Source organism: Schistocerca serialis, chromosome 7, assembly GCF_023864345.2.
Source record: "Schistocerca serialis cubense isolate TAMUIC-IGC-003099 chromosome 7, iqSchSeri2.2, whole genome shotgun sequence".
NCBI classification, from domain to species: Eukaryota; Metazoa; Arthropoda; class Insecta; order Orthoptera; family Acrididae; genus Schistocerca; species Schistocerca serialis.
Genome location: NC_064644.1, coordinates 122,976,811 through 123,002,017, shown reverse-complemented (window position 1 = coordinate 123,002,017; position 25,207 = coordinate 122,976,811). Strand labels below are relative to the sequence as shown.

The following is a 25,207-nucleotide window of genomic DNA, read 5'->3' as shown; positions in this document are numbered from 1 at the left end:
CTAATTTCAATTTTCATTTAATAAGTAAATGTGGCGCTTATTTAAATCATTTCACAACCATCTAGCAATGGACCTTGCCTTATTTTTTTATTGTAATTTCTCGGATTTCAATGACATCAGGTCTTCCTGTTAACTTCTTTTCATTTTTTATTCTTTTCAGTAGTCTTTCCCGACGGTAAACGCTAGATAATCCAAAACCCAAGAAATGCAAAGTAATGTTCGTGTGCCTGGAATTGAAAGGAGAGTTAAGGACCAGAATCATAAGTCTTACCTAAACCAAAGAGGATTAATACCTCCCTTGGCGAATTAATGCCTCAATGCTTGCTAGTCAGCCTAATGAATTGAAATGGGTTTATACGTATTTATTCTGTCATTATTTATGTTGTGCAGATCCCATCTGCAAACACTTTCAGGTGGGTGGAACGAATAAAGGCATTCATTAACAAGAGTGAGGTGCTCTTAGAACGTGTACCTGTACCGTGTATTAACAATTAACTACCACTTTACTGCTTCGATAAAAGCTGCTTCTACGTCACTTGTATTAAATAGCTTCTGTTTATCTCCAACTGATGTCTTAGTATAAAATGTGAAGTTTCATTTGTGGTGTTGTTCTCACAGACGAGTTACGTTGATCGCGTTAAAACTTCTGTCTTCTTGCGAAGTTTCTTCCGCTTGACACTGAGTTCAGAAATCTTTTTGAGTACAACCGTTAAGCAAATTATACAAAGAAAGATAAGCAAGTGCAATCCTACTTGTAGTCCTGAACATATAATAGATGACAGTTTGTTGGTCACTTTAGTTTTTTACGTAACTGTTACGCCACACCGAGAGTTTGTTTAAATTTCAGAAACGAATTCAGGGCCGCGGGAGGCCTGGAATTAGCGAAGCGTGAGATTTCGATATGCGATCCGTTTTTGTAATTACTTTGTTTGTTAGATGTCAGTTGGCGTACAGCGAACCGGAACGCGCCTTTATCCAGTTATCCGCTATCATTAGTTAATTAACACAATGGAACACATCGTTTTTAAAGCACAGCGGTCTCCGCGTCCAAACGTGCCATGTGTAATTATTCAGCCAATTGTGTAAATCAATGTTAAATTGAAATGATTAAACTTGGTGGAGCGGTTGGTCATGTAGTATTAATAGTTTTGATAACTAAATGTATTTCGCCATTTTAATTTTCCAAAATCGGCACAATAACTGTGACTGGGAGCGTGTCTGTCTGTCTACAATTGCGAAGTATCACGTACGAAAGGAGCCGTTTTCATTCATGTAACTGTAATAGCCTTTGCTATCGTCGGACTCGATAATACAATGATACAAAGCACATCGCGGGAGAATTGCTGTTAAAATTGTTTAATTTGCACCTACCAAAAAGGGCAGTCTAATTTTTTCAGAAAATAATGTTCGTACGCTTGTACCAGAGAGTACTAATCTTCTAAGACACTTTCCCCATGATACACATTCTTATTTTTTTTTTTTTTATTCGATGTGCCCAACTTAGGAGCATATTGTTTGAAACTATTTAGCACCTTTTTTCTTGTCATCCCAATATATTCACCCATTGTGTTTATTTTTACGTTCATCTGCCCATTCTGAATTTTGTCGTGTAGGCTTCTCGGCAAATTCGCGTTTGTGAATCAGAGTTCTAAATTTCGCTATATCTTGAATGATTTATTCATTAATGCAGTCTTTGCAGTCAGTTGGGGTTTTTTCGTGGATAAGGCCAAGTTCTGAATTTTCATTGTGATCCTGTTGTCTATTCCGTCTGCAGGTGACCCTAATACTGACAGTCGCAGTTTCCCAGTGCTAATCTGTGATTTTTTTTCTGTATCGTGACACGTCTCCTTTTCTTCTTCTTTTTTCCAAGTTCCATTTTCGCAGTTATCCAGATGATTGGCTAAATTTCTAACCTTAATTTGCGTTCCTGCAGCTTCGGCTGATAGACCGTTTAAAGCGCTTGAAGTGAAGCAAATTTCGTGGTAACGGATTCTTCAGTTGCTTCTTGATAGGACAACATAATAATAAATGAGAAGCAAGCACTATATTGCTTATGTTCTACAGGATTAGTTTATTCAGGATTGAAGTCTTATGATAGACTTGTAAGCCGAAAACCGGTTAACCTGAATAAATTAATTCTGGAGAACAAAAGCAATATAGTGCTTTTTGTTTATTGTTTCGTTGACACACAGGCTTGTACGAATTAAACAACGTCAAAATAAATAAATGAATAAAAACAAAAACACAGTCACTATGAGAAACGATGACTTTCCAAGGAGTAATCAAGTAACTTTTTTTCCAAAGACATTTCCGGTAGCAACATAATACTGACTTCGTAATTTTACAGACCTGTGCATTGACGGAAATTGGCTTCAAGCGTATAAAAATTGCTTAATAGCCGAAACTGCAGTAACATAAATGAAGGTTACAAATATAGTCACTTAGGAAACCATGTTGTCATTTAGAAAATGAATGAAAGTGGTTTTATATGCGGACGAGCGCATGAAATAAATGATCCGTTTAAAAGGAGCACAGACGACAGATAGCATTTCCTGTGTACTCAATAAATTCATACGTTTTATTTAATTTCGGTGAAAGTGGTGGTAATACTGGCTTAATGGTATTAAAGTCAGCATACCTATTTAGGAATTACATATATAATTTTCCAATAAATAATAGGATGTTCAGAAGAATTATGGGAACACTATTTCAACGCCCGGTATGTTAGATCTATTTTGATACAGGCAGTTTTTGTAGTCTTATCGCATGACTTGAGATCTTCGCTTTCAATGTAGGCAACAATTAAAATCATTTCCCATCTGTTGGCTGTGTTATGCATTACAGTGTCAGGCGGCACCTCAGAAAGAAGTGACTACGGGTGTCCCAGTGTTTTCTAGTGGGGTACAGACTTGGCAGTTGCCATTTGTAGTATTCAACCAAGCACAAGCAGTGGCACATCTGAATATAGTGTAAGTAGCAAGGAAGATCTGTTTGTTCCAAAAAGAATGGACTTTCGGTCGCGTTGCTGCAGATGCCAAAGCCTGTCCATGTGTCATCCATAGGTCGTCGACACGCTACAGTGAGGCAGGTCAGTACACAATGCGATTTGGACAGGGTCGCCATTTCTGCGTTGCTGTGTCGTACAGATATCGCCAGAGCACTGCAAGACGACCTCAGAAGGGGCACTGGAACCGCTGTGTCCGATTATACTGTAATGAACGGCCTACGAGAAAGAACGTTACGACCCAGACGACCTGTTCGAGTATCCCTCTTGACACGACAAAATGTTGTAGCTCGCCTTCAGTTCTGATGCTCCCATGCCAACTGGTAACTTAGTCATTGGTGAAACGTATTATTCGAGACGAGTGCAGATATGCTCTGACGGAAGGTGATGGCCATGCTGGTGTTGTGCGGAGACCAGCCAGATTTTGTCCAGGAAATCTATAGATTTCCACGGTTCTATGATGTGGGAAGTTCGTGCATATGTGGGACATTCGTGACAGACGTGTTCGTGGTCTTCTTGTTCCACCACATACTTTTCAAGAACTCTTATGGGCTCTCGTTTCGAGTGGGAAAGGATATCACAGGGTGACTTCCCTAGACTTACACGGAGCATGTCACGAAGGTGTCAGGCAGAGATAAACGTTTGCGGAGGGCATACATGTTATAAAACCACCCATGATGACGGGATGAATAATTGTTCCTACTTTGTTTTCGACATTTCAGTTCTTTTTATTTAATGACGTTTTCTTGGGTACTTAAGTCTGTGAAAGACAAAAGGTAAAATTTGGTAATATACCCAGTCCTAAATTATTGCTCAATGGAGTATGGCAGACCCCCAAAGTCATATGTAAAACATTCTTGGTTTTCTTGCCGCGTCAGTTCGGGATAAAATCTCAAGCTTTCGACGATGGTCTCCATCGTCATCGTCAAGAGCAACTGACTTGTCTTCACTGCTGCTGTGGTGGCCTTTTATAGCCCGTGGACGGCGTCTGATTGGTCGGCGATTACGTACTGCTGTCGCAGAGGTGTCAATGTGTGCGCCGCTGTTGTCCTTATCATTTCATCATCATTCATTAATGTGGCGAGTTGGACTGAGCAAAGGTTGGGAATTTGTACGGGCGCTGATAGCCGCGCAGTTGAGCGCCGCACAGACCAATCATCATCATCATCATCATCATCATCACCGCTTCGGTTAGAACGTAAACCTTGGAAGGAATGTGTCTGCTGCTTCTCTGCATCGAGCGCTCGTTTGCATACACTGCTCAGTAGTACACGCTATCACGGTTAAAGTTCTTCTCGCTCATTCTTATTTCAAGAGCCTCTTTAAAAATAGAATCCCAGTACGTGGAGGAATGGGACAAAATTTTTGTTTCATCAAACAGTATTTTATGTTTGTTCGTGAGGCTGTGCTCCGCGTTTGACGATTTCTCCAATTCTCTATTTTCAATATGGTGTTGGTGTTCTGCACAGCGTCATGTTTCCTTAATTCTTGCGAGTATTGTAGTTTTACTGCGCAAGTACATTGTTCCCGGAATCGCTTGTCAATTTCGAGTCATTGTGATTAATTTCGGGCTTGAATTTTCCATCTGGCTTGAAAGGAAATAACTGGCCTTGCTGATTTTTAATAAAGGTTCCGGACTGCGACGATAATTATTGCGTGTATCAAATTTTCCTAAACATAACAAAGCCAGGTTAATTACTCGACACAACTAATGATTTTAATTCAGCCGAACTGTACAGTTAAGAGCCTTCATTTAGATACTTTTGTTTTCATCAGGCCAGTGGCAGAACTGTCACCTTTGTCTGTCGAACATGCATCGCGCTTTTTATGCTGCAGCAAATTTAATTAACGTTCTAAAGACAACTGTTTGGGTTGTTGCCGTCCCTTTTAATATTCGGAAAGCTGCCTAAATTCACATACTTGCGTGTCCGAAAAGCAATTTACAAAAACAATAACTGTCAAGATGAACTTTAAATTCCTGTTTTATTCATAGGGTTTAATTTTTTAATTACAGTTGAACTCAGAAATTCATATCTTTAAATGTGGTAGACAACATACAAAATTCTTGAAGATCTTTTTAATTTTAAAAAAAATCTTTATCAACTACACGTGATGACAGACATTGAAAGATTTCATTATGAAACTATAACATAAATGCTCGAGGTGTTTAAATGGGATTCTGCATAGAAAGGCGGGTACTCTCGCCTGTTTGGTAAATTTAGATAAACTGTATTCCAGGAAGACTGTGCGAACATTATGGTGCCACCATTGTATATAGTATTTCGCGTAGTTGTGGTGAGAATAAGGTAAGAGAAATTAGGGCAGACAGTTTTTTCTCCCTCGCTCAGTATGCGAATGGAGAAGGAACGAAAATCGATAATATTAGTAGGTGTACCCTGCGCTATGTAGAAAATTGAAGATTCGCCGTTGCTGAGGAGATTGAAGTGTACAGATGCGAGCTGTATTGGTGACCCTTCGCTCACAGCTCCAGGCATCCAGGCAGTGTTGGCTTGCGTCACACAGCTTGAGGCTGCTGCCAAGAGGGGGGGGGGGGGGGGGGACGTACGCAGGGATGAGAGGGACGTCGAGCACGACCCACGTGTCTCCCGGTAGATCCACTGCTGTGGCCGTCCCGGGTACTGCCTGCACTGAGGTTGACTCCCACCCATGGTAGAGTGGGAGATCATTCCAAAGTCTGGCAGGCAGCGAAAGACTTTCCGAGGGGCCGATCGTAGGTTCTCCCCGGCTCGTTTGATGAACAGGTTACTGGCTTTATCTGTGGCTGACGATGTCTCTGAGCTGGATGCTGTCGTCCGCCCTGTTCCAGAGGAAGCTTCTCGGCCTGCAAGGTCTGGGCATTCACAGAGGGTGGGTTTGCTGGTAGTTGGGAGCTCCGATGTTAAGTGCGTAATGGGGCCCCTTAGGAACATGGCTACCAAGGAGGGGAAGGAATCCAGTGTGCACTCCGTGTCTATACGGGGGGGGAGTCATTCCGGATGCCGTGAAGAGTACAGGGTGCAGCCAACTGCAGGTGCTGGCCCATGTCGGTGCCAGTGGCGTGTTTCGCTTTGGATCAGAGGAGATTCTCTCTTGTTCGGGCGGCTAGCGGAAATGGTAAAGCCTGCCAGTCTTGCTTGCGAGATTAAGGCAGAGCTCACCATGTGCAGCATCGTCGACCGAGCCGAGAATTGTCCTTTGGTGCAGAGCCGAGTGGAGGGTCTGAATCAGAGGCTCAGGAGGTTCTGTGACCGTGTAGGCTGGAGATCCCTTGACTTGCGCCATCGGGTGGTGGGTTTCCGGGTCCCACTTAATAGGTCAGGAGTCCACTACACACAGGAAGCGGCTACACGGGTAGCGGGGGCTGTGTGGAAGGCACTGGGCGGTTTTTTAGGTCTCAGGAAATCACTGAAAGGGCGTCCGTCTAAAAGGGGGCAGGTAAAGCACAGGAAGGTATTTGTAGAAACGATCGGTATTGTGGTTGTAAATTGTCGTATCTGTGTTGGGAAAGAACCAGACCTCCAAGCCCTAATAGAAAGCACCGAAGATCAAATAGTTGTACGGAGGGAAAGCTGGCTACAGCCGGGAATAAGTTAAGCAGAAATTTTTCAAACAACCTACCAGCGTCAGAAAGGATAGATTAAATACAGTTGATGGTGTTTACCTTGTAGGGAAATTGAGTTAGATAGTTCCTGCGAAATAGTTTGGGTAGAGGTTATACTACTTGATTAGCCCTCTTGGATCATTTGCAGATGATGCTGTCATTTGCCGGCTTGTAAAGTCATCAGATGACCGAAACGAATTGCAAAATGATTTAGATGAGATATCTGTATGCTGCGATAAGTGGCAATTGACCCTGAATATAGAAAAGTGTGAAGTTATTCATATGAGTACTAAAAGAAATCCACTAAATTTCGATTACGCGTCAAGTCACACAAATTTGAGGGCTGTAAATTCAACTAAATACTTAGGGATTACAATTACAAATAACTTAAATTGGAACGATCATTGAGATAATGTTGTGGGGAGAGCAAACCAAAGATTGCGATTCATCGGCAGAACACTTTGAAGGTGCAACAGATCTTCTAAGAGACTGCTTACCCCACGCTTGTCCGCCCTATTGTGGAGTATTGCTGTGAGGTGTGGGATCCGCATCAGGTGGGACTAACGGATGACATCGAAAAAGTACAAAGAAGGGCAGCTAGTTTTGTATTATCGCGAAATAGGAGAGATAGTGTCACAGACATGATACGTGAATTGGAGTGGCAATCATAAAACAAAGGCGTTTTTCGTTGCGACGGGATCTTCTCATGAAATTTCAGTCACCAGTTTTCTCCTCCGATTGCGAAAACATTCCATTGGCGCTCGCCTACATAGGGAGAAATGATCATCACGATACAATAACAGAAATCACGGCTCGCATAGAAAAATATTAAGTGCTCGTTTTTCCCGCTCACCGTTCGAAAGTGGAACGATAGAGAGACAGCTTAAAGGTGGTTCGTTGAACCCTCTGCCAGGCGCCTAATTGTGAGCAGCAGAGTAATCACGTAGATGCAGATAAGTCTGCTTCGCTCGTCACGTATCACTTCGTTTGAGGGCGTTGCTACAGCGTCTATGCAACATTGCGCGACTCCGATGCGGGTATACAGGGTCGTCAGAAACAGTCTGAAGATATTGTAGGGGTATTGCACTGTAGATTGGACTAAGAAATAATTCTAAAGGAAAAAAGTTGGATACATTGCACCGTTTCCGATTTAATTAGAATTGACGTTAGCCAGTCATATCGTTGCGCGCGCAAATTAAAGCATTCGCACGCGCTAAAATGCGGTAATGCATGGACGTTTGTGGGACCTTGAGTTACCACTTGTTCAGTGGACGTCACCAGTTAAAATGTGCCTATTTCGGAAGTGTTAAATGTAAGCTAGGTGAGCAAAAGTTTTTTTGATGTTCGTTTAGAGGAAACCAGGCGAAGAACACATTTGGCGCCACTGTCTCCGGTAGGCTGCTTGAATTTGCGCGCACGACGACCTGACGGTCTAACTTCAATGCTAGTTAAAGCGGAAACGGGGCAGCGTATAGAATTTTTTTCTTAACAGTTATTTCTCAGTACTACCTACCCTCCAACGTCCTAGCAGACTTCTCGGACTGTTTCTGATCACCTGTATAAAAACTGACATATAGGCAAGAGATTCGTGTTGCACTCGTGTCTTTCCGACGCGCTTGGTAAATGCGGAAACGTGAACTAAGGCTGCGTTATTACCAAAGCATCCAAACAGGGGCAGCGTGCTGTTGTTATTTTCTTAGCTGCCGAGGGACAAACACGACTAGAATCCATCGGATAATGAAGAATTGTACGGGGGCAGCATACCTGCCGAAAACCACCAATGTGGAATGGTGCGAAGATGTGCAGCAGCCAGCTACGGGCTCCTTGACGCAGCAGGACATGGAGTTTTACCAAACGCGTATCTTCAACCGTGGGATGATTTGCCTCAAGGTTCACAGTCATTTTGCCTGAATGACAACCAATTCTGGACAATATGGCCTTCGAACGGAAACTTTTTGGTCGACCCTTATACGAGGGTTGGAACTTAAATAGTAGCAACTATTTATTCACAGGCGATATAAAAGAGTTATACATGTTTGCACCTGTTACTGCCCTTCACAGTAGTCACCAAGGTTGTGTAGAACCCGTTGGCGATGTGGAAGGCGTATTATACCGTTAGCAGAGCCTGTTCTGTTGATGGTGCGAATGCAGCGGTCTAAAGTTATGGTGATTCTCGTGTACGACTGAGATGGTGTTATCCTAACACATTACGTTCCTCGACGGCAGACCGTCAGTGCACAGTATTACTGTTCGTTTTTGGAGCATCACCTGCGACCAGCTTTGCGAAAGAAGCGGCGACACTTTCTGCGCAACCCACGACAATGCGCGGGCGCATACAGCGCAAGCTGTGGCTGCTCTGTTCGGTCGATGGGACTGGGAAGTACTGTACCATTCTCCATACTGCCCGGACTTAAGTCCTTGTGACTTTGTTTTGATTCCGAAGATGAAGGAACCACTTCGTGGCATTCTCTTCACAACTGTTCCAGAGATTCGACAGGCAGTAGACCGCTCCATTCGCACCTTCAACAGAACAGGCTGTGTAACGGTATACTACGCCTTCCCCATCGCTGGCAACGGGTTCTACAAAACGCTGGTGACTTCTTTGAAGGACAGTAACAGGTGCAAACATGTAACTCTCTTGTATCGGTTGTGAATAAATAGTTACCACTATTTAAGTTCCAACTCTCGTATTTTTGATTGGTGCCCCCGCCCCGCCCCCAATTTTCACTTTGATAGATCGAATACATTATTTCTTTGCATTGGATTGGTGCTTAAGTTAGTAGCAGTTTTCCGTAAGGTTAATAAACAACAGATACACAAAACAGAGACGTCAGTCATCAATAATACATTCTCCCTCACTGTTTAGAACAGTCTGCTAACGCCGGGGTAACTTAGATTCCGCGACTGTAGAAATCACGTGGTTTTGAGGCAAAGAACTCGTCAGCCATGTTCGGAGTGCAATTTCATCCGGAAAGCAAGTTCCTTGAAGCGGAATAGGTGAAAATCTGGGTAAGCAATATTAGGTGAATAAGGTAGCTGCGGAATGACTTCCCAACTCTTGTACAGCGTTTTTTTTCTCAGCGTAGCAGAACGCGGGCGAGTGTTGTCGTAGCATCACTTTACGCAGTCTTCCTGGTCGTTGTTTATGGACTGCGTCTGCAGGACGTCTAAGTTGTTGACAACGAATGTCAGCAGTGTTCGGGGAAGCAATTCGTAGTACATACACCACACCATCGCTGTTCCGCCAGATTCATAACATTATGTTTTGTGGATGCTCACAGGTCTTTGTACGGTGAGTTGCAGCATTTTTTTGGGCTCGGCCATTCCATTCCTTTCTTTTCCTTATGTTAGCATAAAGACACCATTTCACGTCACCAGTAACATTACAGGATAGGAATGGTCGGTGTTGTTCACGAGGCAGTTGATGACGAGCAAGCAGAGATGCACATATGACCACCTGCTGATTTTTGTGATTTTGTCTTAGAGCATGCGGTATCCATACACCCGACTTTTGAACCTTGCCCATTGCATGCAAATGTCGCACGATGGTCGAATCTGGAATGGTCACAGTTCATCACATTTTCCAGTTCTCGGGTTCACTGATGTGGATTAATGTGTTTAAAAGATGTTCATAAAATCCCGAATGGCTTCCTGAACGTGGAGAGTCACTAATGTCAAAACAATCCTCCTTATGACGAGAAGACCATTTTCTTGCGGTGCTCTGTCCAGTGGCATTATTCTCACGTACAGCGCAAATGTTTGTGAAGGTCTACGCTGCTGCCACCCTTCTATTGAACTCAAACAGAAGAATGTGTCGGAAATATTCAGATTTTTCCGATTTTGCAGTGATTAGCATTTTGGATCTTGTGCCTTCGAAGTAGAATTGATAGAAAGTTCATAGTAAAGTGGGCTCCATCCTATGGTTTTGGATTGTTTATGAAGTCTTACGCTTTATTAAAGTTTTTAACTTCTAAATAGAATGACGTACGTACCTACTGTAATGTCGAAAGGACGTTTTAATTTAAATGTTCATGGCAACTTTATTATACAATTATACTTAAGTCCCCTGTCATTTCATATAATGTAACTCTCTATAATACAATTTATAATAAAAGTTGCGGTGATCAGTAGTGCTGCTACTGAAAAGATACATCGAATAAATTTTGTAAATGCCTGCTGTTCAACTATAAGACTAAAAAGAAAAATAAAGATATTAAGGACTAATAAGCTTAAAACGAATAGTATTGGTACACTGTAAATATGTACACAGTCTATTTGGCAGCAGTGAAAAACGCAATATATTCTACAAAGTAACCAACCGTTCTCTAGGAAAGGGTTTCAAAACAAAAATTATAAATACGTTTGATTTAATTTTATATTTTGCAAGTATCCGTGAGGATACGGGAATCAGCTGCAACTGATTCTAAACGTAGCTGTCCGTTTTCCATAGGAGAACTTCTCAACACAGTGACATTGATATTATTGATTGAAATTGCTTGGCAAATCGCTCGTGCGTGGTGTGTCAAGCCGAGCGACCGATTGCCGGCGATGTAGCATGCGACGGATCGCTACGATACTTCGCTCGTGTGTGTGGCCTTCAACAAGAGGGCGCTGCTATGTTTCGGACGACCGATCGCGCCTGTAGAATTTCTCGGACCGAGACTATCGGTTGGTAAGCCGTCAGGTTGGTGGCAACGGGGCGCTTATCGGCATTTCTGCAGCTGGGTTTGCGCTTGCGGCGCTAATCGAGCGTTTCCGTGCAAGCGGTCAATGCAGGCTCAACCCCCCCCCCCCCCCCCACCCACCAGTTGGTCGCCGCGCTCCGCCTTTGTCCTCCAACTTCTCCCACTCAGCCAGTTGCCGTCGCGCTGCTGTATGTCGGAGCTGATGCTGGCGCTTCCTCCGGGCTATCGGGGGAGCGGTTCGCGACGGCATGCATCAGCGGACAGCGCCAGAAGGCTGTCGCCGCATACGTGTGCGCCTCGTTTGTCTTCTAATAGACCCTTCCTTCAACGGACCAACGAGCCCAGTGTTTTCTTCCCGCCAAAATCCGCCTTTTAGTCCGGCTACCCCGACACAATTTCCGCTCGCCTCGCTAGTCACAGGAATTGTTTTTTTTTTTTTTCCGAGACATGTCTGCTTGGCGACACAGCCTTTGTGTTTGTTGGGAGCAGCAGCGACTGTTCGTCGACCACCGTTTCTGTACCTACAGAGGTGTTATCAGATGTGAGCGGTCCACCAAACGTGTCTTGACACGATAAAGCCAAGACTCTTTCGGAAAAGACTGTATTTCACAAATGCTGCCTATTTGATCTTACGATGTCTACGTGACAGGTCAGTCGCAAGGAGAGGGTTGAGAGTGAGGGGTACGGGAGAGTAGCCCCCGCCCCAGAAAAAATATCTTTGCAATCTGAAATCACATCCTCTCCCCCCCCCCCCCCCCCCCCCCCATGTAGACAAACATGTCAGCTCAGTATCAGTATGAAAAAAGCCATAACATGTAATTGATATTTACTGTTACCAAGTGTACCAAGAACATTATGTTATGAAATCTAAAAACTATTTCCTCCTTCACAGCAAAACTTGAAGTGAGTAGCCTCCACCCCTCTTCAGCTCAAATCCTGAATATGCTTTTGTTGAGGGTTTTTATGGAGTGACAACAAATTCGAAGTTTTGGGACCTGCTTCCTGGTTGGTCCTGGGACTTGCTTCAGACATGCCAATCGGTACCGTGTAGCTCAGTGGTAAAGTGTCGTACTACGGATCTAAGGACATTAGTCTATCTAATGGATTGGACCTTGATCCCAGCAAGGCCAAACTCATGATAATTGATTGAGCAGTACAGGTTCAACTCGTAGGTCGATTAAAGAAACTAGATGTCCTGAATTATTTCACTTACCTTGGGGTCAGCCATTTGTCCCTTAAACATGGAGGCAAACAGTGCATCAATGTCCCCAGAATGAGATTTTCACTCTGCAGCAGAGTGTGTGCTAATACGAAACTTCCCTGGCAGATTAAAACTGTGTACCAGACCGAGACTCGAACTCAAGACCTTTGCCTTTCGCGGGCAAGTGCTTTCTGCCAGTAGAGCACTTGCCCGCGAAAGGCAAAGGTCCTGAGTTTGAGTCTCGGTCTGGCACACAGTTTTAATCTGACAGGGAAGTTTCAGTGCATTGATGTATTTGAGCTTTGGTGCTGGTGCAAGATGCTGTGCATAAAATGGACTTAAAGAATAATAAATGTGCCCATTACTGAGCAACTCAGGATCTCCATGCACCTTTGTCTTCTTGTGTCAATCAAAAAATTCTCCAGTTCTTTGGCTATATTGTGAGAAGAGATGGAGAAAACCTAGAGAAAATAATCACAGAATGGAAGATCGAGGCCAAGAGACTGAGGGGAAGAGCAACGAACTGGTGGATTGATCAAATCAAGATAATCTTTGGTCTAACTCTCAGCAGGTTCAAAGAGAAGATGGTACCCATGCAGGATGAAGACGCTTGATTTGTGTGGTCATGACACTCAACAGTGAGCATGATGGTGATAGTCATGATGGATCTAGAAGTCTCGGCTTGGATACCCAATTACTTCTAGGATTTTAGTGTGTCACTTATCATTTCTTTTACTTCTGTTAATGTTTGTTGATGGGTGGCTAGTTACACTGTGGACCAGAGTCCACATTAAACGGTAAATCCCTTTATAACTGACTGTTTAACTCAGTTCAAAAGTCAGAATGAGACAGTGATGTACCACCACCAATAGGACTGTGCTTAGTAAATCACTGGGATGGTCAAACCAATTTTCAGGTTGATGACAGCTTTTTCTTGTATCTGCTGGGATTCACTCTGCTGTACCAGGCTGTGACCATAATCTCCGTGTATGTTAGGTGACAGTGTACTCAACATTAGGTTGTCATGCATTACATGTGATGTAGGTTTGTCTTAACCACCTGGATTGTCAAGGGGAACTAAGTGTGTACCACATATTATCTCCTAAGAGTCTTATTTCTCTGGTGTTAGTACAAGTCGTTTTAGATTTGTTTTTGTTATGTGAATGTACAGACAGGTCAAAAGAAAAGCTATTAACATGTTGCTACAAAATTACGACCCAACTTCAGTGAAAGTATCACGTACAGTGCACAAATGTAGAGGTGTTCTTTTCTTATTTTCTGCTAGAGCAGTTGACTTTGAGAAACGTTTTGTTCATCATAGCCTTTCATTCTTTTGATACACAGTGGTGGCGTTATAGTTTTATTTTATTAGAAACTCTGAATCTGATTTGCCATCTGTTTTAATTTTGTATCTTTCAGCAACCAACCAAGTAAAATTTCCTTGCAATTTTCAAGAATTTTGACACACCCAAAGCTCAGTAAAAAGCACAAAAAAGTAGTCATTAAGGGCGAAAATGGGGCTGCAGAAGTTACACTGTTTTATACATAATTTCCAGCAGTTCTTTACTGCAGGACTAATTGCCCCAAATGAATTTAATGATACTGATAAGTAAATTGTACATCTGTTTTTTTGGAAAGTTATTTTGTCCCATCTCTTGCATTTTATGTATTTTTTTTCTATTTTTAACTTTTGCAGATGTACAGGTAATGACATTTATTGTGAATGTGGTGGAGTTTTCTGATAAGGCATTTTTATTTGAAAATTGAACACCTGTTTCTGTTTCTTTTTTTATGTTTTTAATGTGTGCGTACTATTGGTTTTCAGGTCGCAACGAGCTAATAGCCAGATACATAAAACTTCGGACAGGCAAGACAAGAACTCGCAAGCAGGTCAGCTCTCATATACAAGTGCTGGCAAGAAGAAAGCTCAGAGAAATTCAAGCAAAACTAAAAGTTGTAAGTACTGTAAATTATGCCAATAAATTAAGCATACTACATAAAAACATGCTCTTGCTAGCTACCACCCTGTTTTAATAGATATATCTTGGGAGGGGAACATAAATGCATGATCAGATATACCTGAATTGGTTTTGGCCATCAGCTTTGGTACAGAGGTGGATTGCACATTACTGCCAAACATTTCCTGTTTTTAAACAGTTAAAAGTTTATACATTCTTTGTATGCTTACTAACACCAATCAGTGAAAAGATAAATTAGCTTATTTTGATAAACATATAATGCATATTATGTGGTACAGATGTAAGATTGTAATGAGACGAGTTATCAACCATAATTAATTGAGGTTTATGGTGGTGTTTGTTACACCCTGGTTGATTATGCATGAAGAACTGCAATCATGACATGCCCACTACCACACCGTTGTACCTAATTACTTAAGTCTTGCCTGTGGCTTGTTTAACACACAGTGAATGTATATCTCCTGCCTGATATGCTGTAACAGTAGTAGGGCTCAAATCTCAATCAATACAATCTGTATAAATATATATGTCGATTTTCTAAATTACCCAAGGCAAACCTTAAAATGGATTCCTTAACAAGGCCTTAGCCGATTTCTTTTCAGACTTTGATAGTGCTGCATCTACACTGGGGTGATAAAATTCATGGGATGCCTCCTAAAATCATACCAGACGTTTTGCCCGGCACAGTGCAGCAACTCGATGTGGCATGGGCTCGTCAAGTCATTGGATGTGCTCTACTGAAATATTGAGCCATGCAGCCTCTTTAGCCATCCTTTGAAAGTGTTGCTGGCGCAGGATCCTGTGTATGAACTGATCTTGTGATTATGTTCCATAAATGTTCAGTGGAATTCATGTTGGGCAATCTGGATGGGCAGATCGTTTACTTGAATTGTACAAATTGTTCTTCAAACCAGTCATGAACAACTGTGCCCCAGTGACAGGGTAAATTGTCATCCATAAAAATTCCACCATTGTTTGCTGCAAATGGTCTCCAAGTAGCTGTACATAACAATTTCCAGTCAATGATTGGTTCAGTCAGACCAGAAGACTCAGTCCATTCCATGTAAACACAGCACGCGCCACTGTAGAACCACTGCCAGCTTGCACTGTGCCTTGTTGACAACTTGGTTCCATGGCTTTGTGGGGTCTGCACAATACTCAAACCCATTCATCAGCTCATACCAACTAAAATCGGGGCTCATCTGATCAGACCACGATTTTCCTGTTGTCTAGGGTCCAAACAATATGGTCACGAGCCCAGGAGAGGCACTGCAAGCATTGTTGTGCTGTTCGCAAAGGCACTCATATTGTCATCTGCTGCCAAAGCCCATGAATGCTAAATTTTGCTGCACTGTCCTAATGGATATGTTTGTTGTACGTCCCATGTTGATTGCACTTATTTTGCACAGTGTTGCTTGTTTATTAGCAATGACAACTGTACACAAATGCTGCTGCTCTTGGTCATTAAGTGCATTGTTGATGGTGAGAGGTAATGACTGAAATTTGGCATGCTGGTATACTCTTGACACTGTGTATCTTGGAATACTGAATTCCCTAATGATTTCTGAAAATGATGTCCCATGTCTGTAGCTCCAGCTATCATTCCATGTTCGAAGTCTCTTACTCTCCTTCGTGCAGCCATGATCACATCAGAAACCCTTTAACATAAATCAGTTGAGTGCAAATGACAGCTTCACCAATGTAAACCTTTTGCCCTTTTATACCTTGTGTATGCAATATTATCACCATTTGTATACGTGCGATCACTATCCCACGACTTCCATCACTTCGGGGTATAATGAAGTCCATTTAAACAAAGTGTTAATCCTTTAAGTTTCCTCTTGAATACATGCAACAGGGCAAATATCTCAGATAGTGGAAAGGTGTTTTTGACAACTGTATTTGCTTTATCTTGTTGACTATTAATGGTTTATTTCTTAATTATATAACAAGTCTGTAAATTATTTAATTTTTATTGTATTCGTGTATTACCATTCTTTATCCCTCTTCATCGTGTAAGATTGGCAAGTCTTGCAATAAATTAAAAACTAAACAAGTGCATAAAACTCCTTTACATGGATAGAGGAATTATTTATGATAAACCGTGCAGTCGCAGTACCTGACATCTTACAGTCTCCCACACAGGACCATGCAGCAAAGGAGAAAGCTCTGCAGACGATGTCCAGCATGTCCAGTGCACAAATTGTGTCAGCGACAGCTATTCATAACAAGGCAGCAGCTGCTGGTTTGGCAAGCCTGGGTCTCGGGTCACCAGTGTCTTATCCTGCACCAGTGAGTACCATTCTTAATATATTAATACAATAATAGAAATTGTGGGCAACATAAAAACTTGGAATACAACATATCCTACATATAATTGGCCAGCAGATGCACAAATAAATTCCTGTGTAATATCAAAACACTGCTCACTTCTCTCACCACCCTCATATTACATATTTAGTTCATGTGCATTGGCAGATGAAGTTCTTGACACTGTTTCTTCCTGCAGGGTGGTTTTCTTTGTTGTAGCTAATAATACAGGAAAATTGGGTTTGGAGTATCTACAACCAAACCTAACCTTAAAAAAATTATTCTCATTACTTGTATGAGTAATATGTCACTTGTAGACTCTTTTACTCTTCAATATTTATGTTGACATTGTCAAAATTGGTGTGCTATCTGACCATAAATGCGTGAAAATGGCAGAGAAAATGGGAATGTACATGGATAAAAATTATTAAAAGAAATGATATAATCCACTGTTTTGGTTTACTAATGTGACACAGGATCTGTTGTCCTCCCAATAATACTGACAAAATGGCATCTGGAAATGTATTAATTGACCAAGCTTTCACACCCTCTTGAGACAAGGAAGGAATAAATGCCAATTAAAACAAGAAATAAAAGTTAATTGAATGTCCACCCTTTCAAATGAATGATGAAATGCTTCAATTGCAGAAAACATCTGGATTGTTGTATTTACAAAGTGGCCAGAATTTTACCAAGATACAATGCCTTCAGTTATGAAATGCTTTGTAGCTTCAGTTAACCACACTGAATTATTTGTGTCCACCTTGTTATTGCTATTTCAAAAAATAGTTGTAGGTTGCATACTTTTTTTAACTCCTTCTTTGATGGCTGCTTTTTGGCAGTAAATTTCTGAGTTTTTAAGATGAGTGACAATAAGTTTATCTATGTAATTTTATTAGATCAGTGTTGGAGGCTTATTTTGCTTTTATAGTAATCCAGGATAGGCCCACACCAAATTTATTAATGCAGTACTCCCCTTATATTTTCACATAACGTGATGATGCCATGTGTGGCTGAAACGCATTGTTCTTGAGTTAGTGATGAACATTGTGCAACCTACTAGTGTTTTTTAAACAGTAGCAATAGTAAGGTTGCTGTACCAACACACAAAGATGGAATGGAATAATTTTCACCTTGTTATTTTTCTTTCTTTAGACCATGTCTTCAACTCTTATCTTTAGAGAGAGATTTTGTGTGTGTGTGTGTGTGTGTGTGTGCGCGCACACTTGCATGACAGGAGTTTTCAGGTAACACTATATGGATGAGAAAGTATTATATTTTGTACTTTTATATTCTGTTATTAATCATACAAATTTACACTTGTGGACCAAGCAATTACTTTTCCTGCCTTTATTTTTTTGTTATTTCATTCTAACATGATCTTAATTTTTTTCCCACTACAGTTTTGGCAACCAGGTCTTCAGCCAGGAACTTCACAAGAGTGAGTAGCATGTTTGGAACTCTGTATTCATTTAAGTGATATTCAACAATAGTGTATAATAAAAAAATAATAATTTTCAACTCAAAACCTATTTCATATCACCATATCATAGAACCATTTGTCATTTATAAAGTACTGCTTTTGTGACTATCATCTTTGTTGTTTAAACTCACTTCACCTTTGTGTGGTCGTGCACATCCCTCTCTCATCAAGACACCTTAGACAAAGCACTCTACCTATTTTTCATTTGATCACTAATAGTTGGTAGCTCTTTGGGTGAAGGGAGACTGCCAGAGTGATTTGTGTGTGGACAAGATATGTGGGAGAGGAAATATTTGAAGTTACTGACATGGATGTTGGAGCAGATATGTTTGCCATGGATGCCATGTCTGTGAGGGAGGGACCTTTTTATGTGTAAGGGATGACAGCTGTTGAAATGGAGGTGTACTTACTGATTAGTTTTATTTGAACTATGTTGTGGAAATAAGCCCAGTGAGATGGACGTCAACATGAATGTGCAATGTCTCCAAGATCTAAGAGTATTGTTTGTCTTTATGGGACCCTTACCAGTTGGGTCTGATTCAAGAAATTGAGAAGGTCCAAACAAGAGTGGCAAGATTCGTGACTGGTGCATTTAACCATCATGAGAGTGTTACAAATCTCATAGAAAGTTTGAAGTTGGAAACACTTGCAGATAGATGACATGCTAAACGGAAGGGGCTGCTCGCTAAATTCCAAAATCCAATCTTTGCTGAGGATGTACAGCATATATTATTACCACCAACTTTCAAATCGCACAATGATCACCATTCAAAGAGAAGGGAAATTAGAGCTCGTGCTGAGGCGTTCAGACAGTCGTTTTTCCTGCGCGATCTGCGAGTGGAACAGGGGGGGGGGGGGATATGACTTTGGTGTGAGCCATGTCCTCCACCACACACTACTTTGTGTCTAGTGGAGTATATATGTACATGTAGATGTAGGTCTATGAGCTGTTTTAGTTCTTCAGTAAGCCAACGTGCAGGTTTCGTTCTTAATTTTTCAGTTTTTGGGGGAGCATATTTGTCATATAGTTGAGTAAGTTTGTTTGTAAACCCATTAAGTTTTTCTTTTATGTCCAAGAAGGGAATAGATCATGTTGCCCAAACTATTTCTTGCACCTAAGTTACATGTTCAGATAAATTAACACATTTCAAGTCTTTGTATGTAGTTACATGGCCGTGACTTTCAAACAAATAGTAACGATTATCCAGGAACTCTGGGCCTTGTGGCATATGTGCCTCAGAAATACAAAATGATCCTGCAGATGAAAACTGATGAACAGTTCACAGACAGAATTTAAATTATTTCATATGAACAAGAAAAGAAAATGTTCCATTAAAATAAAATGTGAGCAGAAACTGGTATGTTCATTGAACTTGTAATTTCATATAGCTATTTTTTTTCCTATAATCCTGGACTTCCAGAAATCGACATGTCCCTTATACATATGTGGCATGTAGGTCTTGGATTCTTTCTTTAGTTTTTCAGGTTTACATAGTTTTCTTACTTCTTCCTTCCTTCTTGTTTATAATTTAATAAACTCCTTCATTATCCAATCCACTTTATGTAATGCTACTAATACTGTATATGAGGTGTGATCAAAAAGTAATTGAATTTTTTGTTTTCTCAAAGAATCTTCATTTATTCATCAACATGAACTTTGTCAGCTTCAAAGTAATTCACCCTCAGGTATGACACACTTGTGCTAAGGCTTTTCCCAATCTTGGAAGCATTTCTGGAACTCATTTTACTTTCCAGTGTTAAACTCCTTCAGCAATTCTGTTTTTTCATCTCATCATTGATGTCAGAACAATGCCTTTTCATAGTTTTGTCAGCCTCCAGAATAGAAAGAAGTTACAGGCATCCATGGCTGAGGCAACTTAGCAGTTCCGTTTTTTGACAAAAAATCGTGAACAAGCATTGATGTGTGGGTGGGTGCATTATTGTGAGTGGTTTTGCCATAATTCTGGTTGCTTCATGCAAACAGTGCATAACTTCCCGGTAGTGTTCCTTATTTACCATACAACTATAAGGTAGGAATTCATGTTGCACTAATCTATTGTAAATGAAGGAAACAATGAGAAAAACCTTCACATATCGTGGGACGTGTCGAAGTTTTTTTTGGTTTTGACTCTTATGGCAGTTTCCATTGGAACAATTGGGTCTTGGTTTCAAATTCATACCCATTATCCACGTTTTGTCACGTTCTTTAGAAGTTCTGGGTCATTATTGATTCATTCAGCAATTCCTGAGCAATGTCTATGCATTGAAATTCAAAAATTCGGAACAACTTTGCTACTACACGTTACATGCTCAAAACAGCTGAAAAAATTACTTGGTACAAGCCAAAGGATATTCCATCATCAGCAACCTCCCTGATGGTGATATGGTGATTTTGCAGAACCATTTTTCTTCAGTTCTTCCACACTGTTGTCAGTAATTATGTGCTATGGCGTCCAGGGCAGTCAGCATCTTTATACCGATCATAAACTCTTGTCTTACACATAGCAGATTTGCTGAAAGTCACAGGCAACATTTCGAATGTGATGCTGCACTTTGTTCCATTTTGCTAGCAAAATTTAATGCAAATTCTTAAATCCACCTTTTTTGAAAGAAAAAATTTGCCGAGCACTTGAAAACGCATGTAACATTTTTTAATGTCAGCAATAAACTAAATATTCAAAACAGCTGAAAATGCAAACACATATGAGAAACATGTATACCAACAAGATAAAAAAATTAAAACAGGTTTTTTTTTTAATTTCATGTGTTTTATAGATCCTATTACTTTTTGATCACACCTCATATGTAGGAAACTATAGTACTATAATCAAATATAGGCAGGAATAAAATTCTAGTTATCTAGCTGATATGAACATATGTATAAGTTGATATACTTTTTCAATTAGTCCTAGCTTAGTCTCATCATTTCTATCTCTTTCCTGTCTTTCACCAAACTGTTATACTCTCTTGGTCTGTCTGGCTGTGTCTCCTTTGTCCTGGAGTGAAGTAAGAATTCTTTTAATTAAATCCATAATCTTGGGCAAAAATTCTTGTTTAACTTGCCTTATCAAATTTGGATAAAGTCCAAAACTTGAGGACTGCCTCCATAATATGAATCCTTTCAACCATTTACTCTTTTTAGCTCAATACAGGGCTATTACAAAGATTGAAGCGATTTCATAAATTCACTGTAGCTCCATTCATTGACATATGGTCACGACACACTACAGATTTGTAGAAAAACTCATAAAGTTTTGTTCGGCTGAAACCGCACTTCAGATTTCTGCCGCCAGAGCGCTCGAGAGCGCAGTGAGACAAAATGGCGGCAGGAGCCGAGAAAGCGTATGTCGTGCTTGAAATGCACTCACATCAGTCAGTCATAACAATGCAACGACACTTCAGGACAAAGTTCAACAAAGATCCACGAACTGCTAACTCCATTCAGTGATGGGATGCGCAGTTTAAAGCTTCTGGATGCCTCTGTAAGGGGAAATCAACGGGTCGGATTGCAGTGAGCGAAGAAACGGTTGAACGCGTGCGGGCAAGTTTCACGTGTAGCCCGCGGAAGTCGACGAATAAAGCAAGCAGGGAGCTAAACGTACCACAGCCGACAGTTTGGAAAATCTTACGGAAAAGGCTAAAGCAGAAGCCTTACCATTTACAATTGCTACAAGCCCTGACACCCGATGATGAAGTCCAACGCTTTGAATTTTCGGCGCGGTTGCAACAGCTCATGGAAGAGGATGCGTTCAGTGCGAAACTTGTTTTCAGTGATGAAGCAACATTTTTTCTTAATGGTGAAGTGAACAGACACAATGTGCGAATCTGGGCGGTAGAGAATCCTCACGCATTCGTGCAGCAAATTCGCAATTCACCAAAAGTTAACGTGTTTTGTGCAATCTCATGGTTTAAAGTTTACGGCCCCTTTTTCTTCCGTGAAAAAAACGTTACAGGACACGTGTATCTGGACATGCTGAAAAATTGGCTCATGCCACAACTGGAGACCGACAGCGCCGACTTCATCTTTCAACAGGATGGTGCTCCACCGCACTTCCATCATGATGTTCGGCATTTCTTAAACAGGAGATTGGAAAACCGATGGATCGGTCATGGTGGAGATCATGATCAGCAATTCATGTCATGGCCTCCACGCTCTCCCGACTTAACCCCATGCGATTTCTTTCTGTGGGGTTACGTGAAAGATTGTGTGTTTAAACTTCCTCTACCAAGAAACGTGCCAGAACTGCGAGCTCGCATCAACGATGCTTTCGAACTCATTGATGGGGTCATGCTGCGCCGAGTGTGGGAGGAACTTGATTATCGGCTTGATGTCTGCCGAATCACGAAAGGGGCACATATCGAACATTTGTGAATGCCTAAAAAACCTTTTTGAGTTTTTGTATGTGTGTACAAAGCATTGTGAAAATATCTCAAATAATAAAGTTATTGTAGAGCTGTGAAATCGCTTCAATCATTTATAATAACCCTGTATTTATCTGTAAGCTTGTATCTGCTTGCTCTCTGTAAATAGAATTTTTCTGTTTCTTTTTAATTACAATTTGCATTGTGAATATTCACAGTTCAAATCTCTTCTATGTTAAAGAGACCATTTCTACTATTCTATTATCATAATAAAACTATATATAACTACTCTGATTGTTGTTTGTTTTTCAGTGTTAAGCCTTTTGCACAACCTCCTTATGGTGGGAAGCCAGCAACAGCTGTGTCCTCTAGTGACATGACACTGCAGGCCCCACCACCACCTCCATGGGAAGGTCGTGCTATTGCAACGCATAAGCTCCGTCTCGTTGAATTCTCTGCCTTCATGGAACAGCAGCAAGATGCCGATACTGTAAGTTTTTGCACGTGTAGTTCTTACTGCAATCATTAAGCAGTAGTCTGTTTATAAAAGATACATAATCAATTTATTTAATTAATCAATGATGAAAGTGGCACTTGTTCTTGTAGATTCACATAATTACTCAGTCTTCCAATGAAAGTGAGTGTAAATAAGTACCCAAGAAAAATGCATCTTATCATTACTGTGTTATTGTCTTTGTGATGAGCTCAAGGTTTAAATTGACCAACAGTAGTTAACAGAATTTTATTCAAGTAATATTCTGCCTCAGTGGACTAGCCAGTGGATTTATTTATTTCTTTTTTTTTTTGGGGGGGGGGGGGGGGGGGGTGGACCAAACAGCTTGGTCTTCCGTCCCATGCCCCAGTGGAACCACAAATACTTTTAAAAGGCAAAAGTAAATAGGAAAGCAGGAAATATAATAAAAGTGATTAGATACCGGTGTTATTTTTGTCAGTGTTTGGGATTTTACTTACCTAAACTGTGAAGATTGAAGACAGACTGACATCAGAGTTCGACACTATTTTTTGAAGTTCTCCTAAATTCTCTACTCTATATCTGCGATTAGAAACTGAGATTAAGTCCTCTAGAACAGATGTTTGGCATAGTTGCTGTTGCAGTAAACTTCATATAATTAAAAACACATTTCATGTACAGATAAATTTAGCTTTCTTCAACTTGAGTGATTAGTTGCTACTGATTTTCCCCTGTTATATAGAAACTAATAATAAAACATTATTTGATAGATTGATTTACTTTTAGTGCAAAGAGAATGAGAAGGAAATGCCTATCTTACTTTTCCTTCCTCATAGTTTATTTGGGAACCATAATTGCCTTGTGGCTAAAGCACTGCACTATGGCCCTGGAGATCCTGAGTTCAAACCAAGTATGGGCAATGGGCAGGGATTTTTCCTCATTCCCAGTCACACCAGACTGGCTCAAGGTCCACTCAGCCTCATGTCAATATGAGTACTTGGGATCTTTCCCAGGGGTAAAGGGTGGTTGGGCTGAGGAACGTCCCAGCCCTCTGTCTCCCAGTGCCGCGGTGGATAGAAGGGTTGCGCTGTATCAGCAGTCTTGTGTCCCAGCCTTTACCTTTTATCATAGTTTATTTACTATCAAGTTTTTTGTCCTGTCTTTAAATGGAGAATCTTTTTTATAGTCTTGGTAGCAGTTATGAGTATTTTGTGATTTAAATATGTCAATGAAAAGACTTAGGAGGATGTAAATGATTTAAGGATAAAGGTAACAGCTTGCTGAATAGTAGAAGCATTGAGTAGTTAAAGTGCACTTGCACAAGCCTCAGAAGTTCCATAGCCCCCCCTCCCCCCCCCCCCCCCCCCCCCCCCCCCCCCCCCCCCCCCCCCCCCCCCCCCCACTCCACCCACACACGCACACACACACACACACACACACACACACACACACACACACACACACACGAGCACTTGAGCGAATGCGGTAGTCCTGGCTGACTGCAGTGTGAAGTTTTCAATCTCGTTTATGTTCCTTTTGATGACAAAGTGCTTTTACTGCTGAGTGAGTTGTTATTTTCTCATCTTAAATTATTTAAATCTTGTGGTTTATGTATTTATGGGCTTTTACTTCTGGTATTATTTTAGCATTACTGTTTTTATGACTGTCACTGCTCCTGCACTGCAAACTACAAATTTTGTACTGCAAAATTGTTGACAGAACAAGCTATTTGTATATACTGTTATTTCTGCAGCTTTAATGAGTTATTTTACTTACAAATATTTTTTTTCTTGTTTCAGTACCACAAACATTTGTTTGTGCACATAGGTGAATCAGCCAGCTACTCTGTGCCACTGTTAGAGGTAAGTAGATGTTGATATGAGAAAAAACTGATTTCTGTTCTACGTATGTGATGAGTATGAAACCTTGGCGGGTAATACCTGGTCTGTGTGTGTGTGTGTGTGTGTGTGTGTGTGTGTGTGTGTGTGCGTGTGTGCGTGTGTTCCCCATCCATTCTAAATTACTGGCAATATTTTTGTAGTTGTTTATATTGGAAGTTGAAAATAATTTCAGTATAAAGGATGTACCACTGCTGCTCAGATTTGATGCA

At 41.0% G+C, this 25,207-nt stretch overlaps 1 protein-coding gene across 9 annotated transcripts in view; it reads left to right on the top strand.

Moving 5' to 3' along the window:
* LOC126412101 (transcriptional enhancer factor TEF-1) overlaps nucleotides 1–25,207 on the top strand; it is an 802,315-nt gene that overhangs the window by 758,812 nt on the left and 18,296 nt on the right. For 8 of the 9 annotated variants that reach the window (XM_050081527.1, XM_050081523.1, XM_050081528.1 and 5 more), the window contains 5 exons: nucleotides 14,317–14,447; nucleotides 16,604–16,762; nucleotides 18,184–18,221; nucleotides 22,938–23,115; nucleotides 24,897–24,959. In XM_050081527.1, the coding sequence (XP_049937484.1) occupies nucleotides 14,317–14,447; nucleotides 16,604–16,762; nucleotides 18,184–18,221; nucleotides 22,938–23,115; nucleotides 24,897–24,959 (569 nt within the window). The remainder of the gene's footprint in view (nucleotides 1–14,316; nucleotides 14,448–16,603; nucleotides 16,763–18,183; nucleotides 18,222–22,937; nucleotides 23,116–24,896; nucleotides 24,960–25,207) is intronic. The other variant, XM_050081522.1, reaches the window with a different exon arrangement.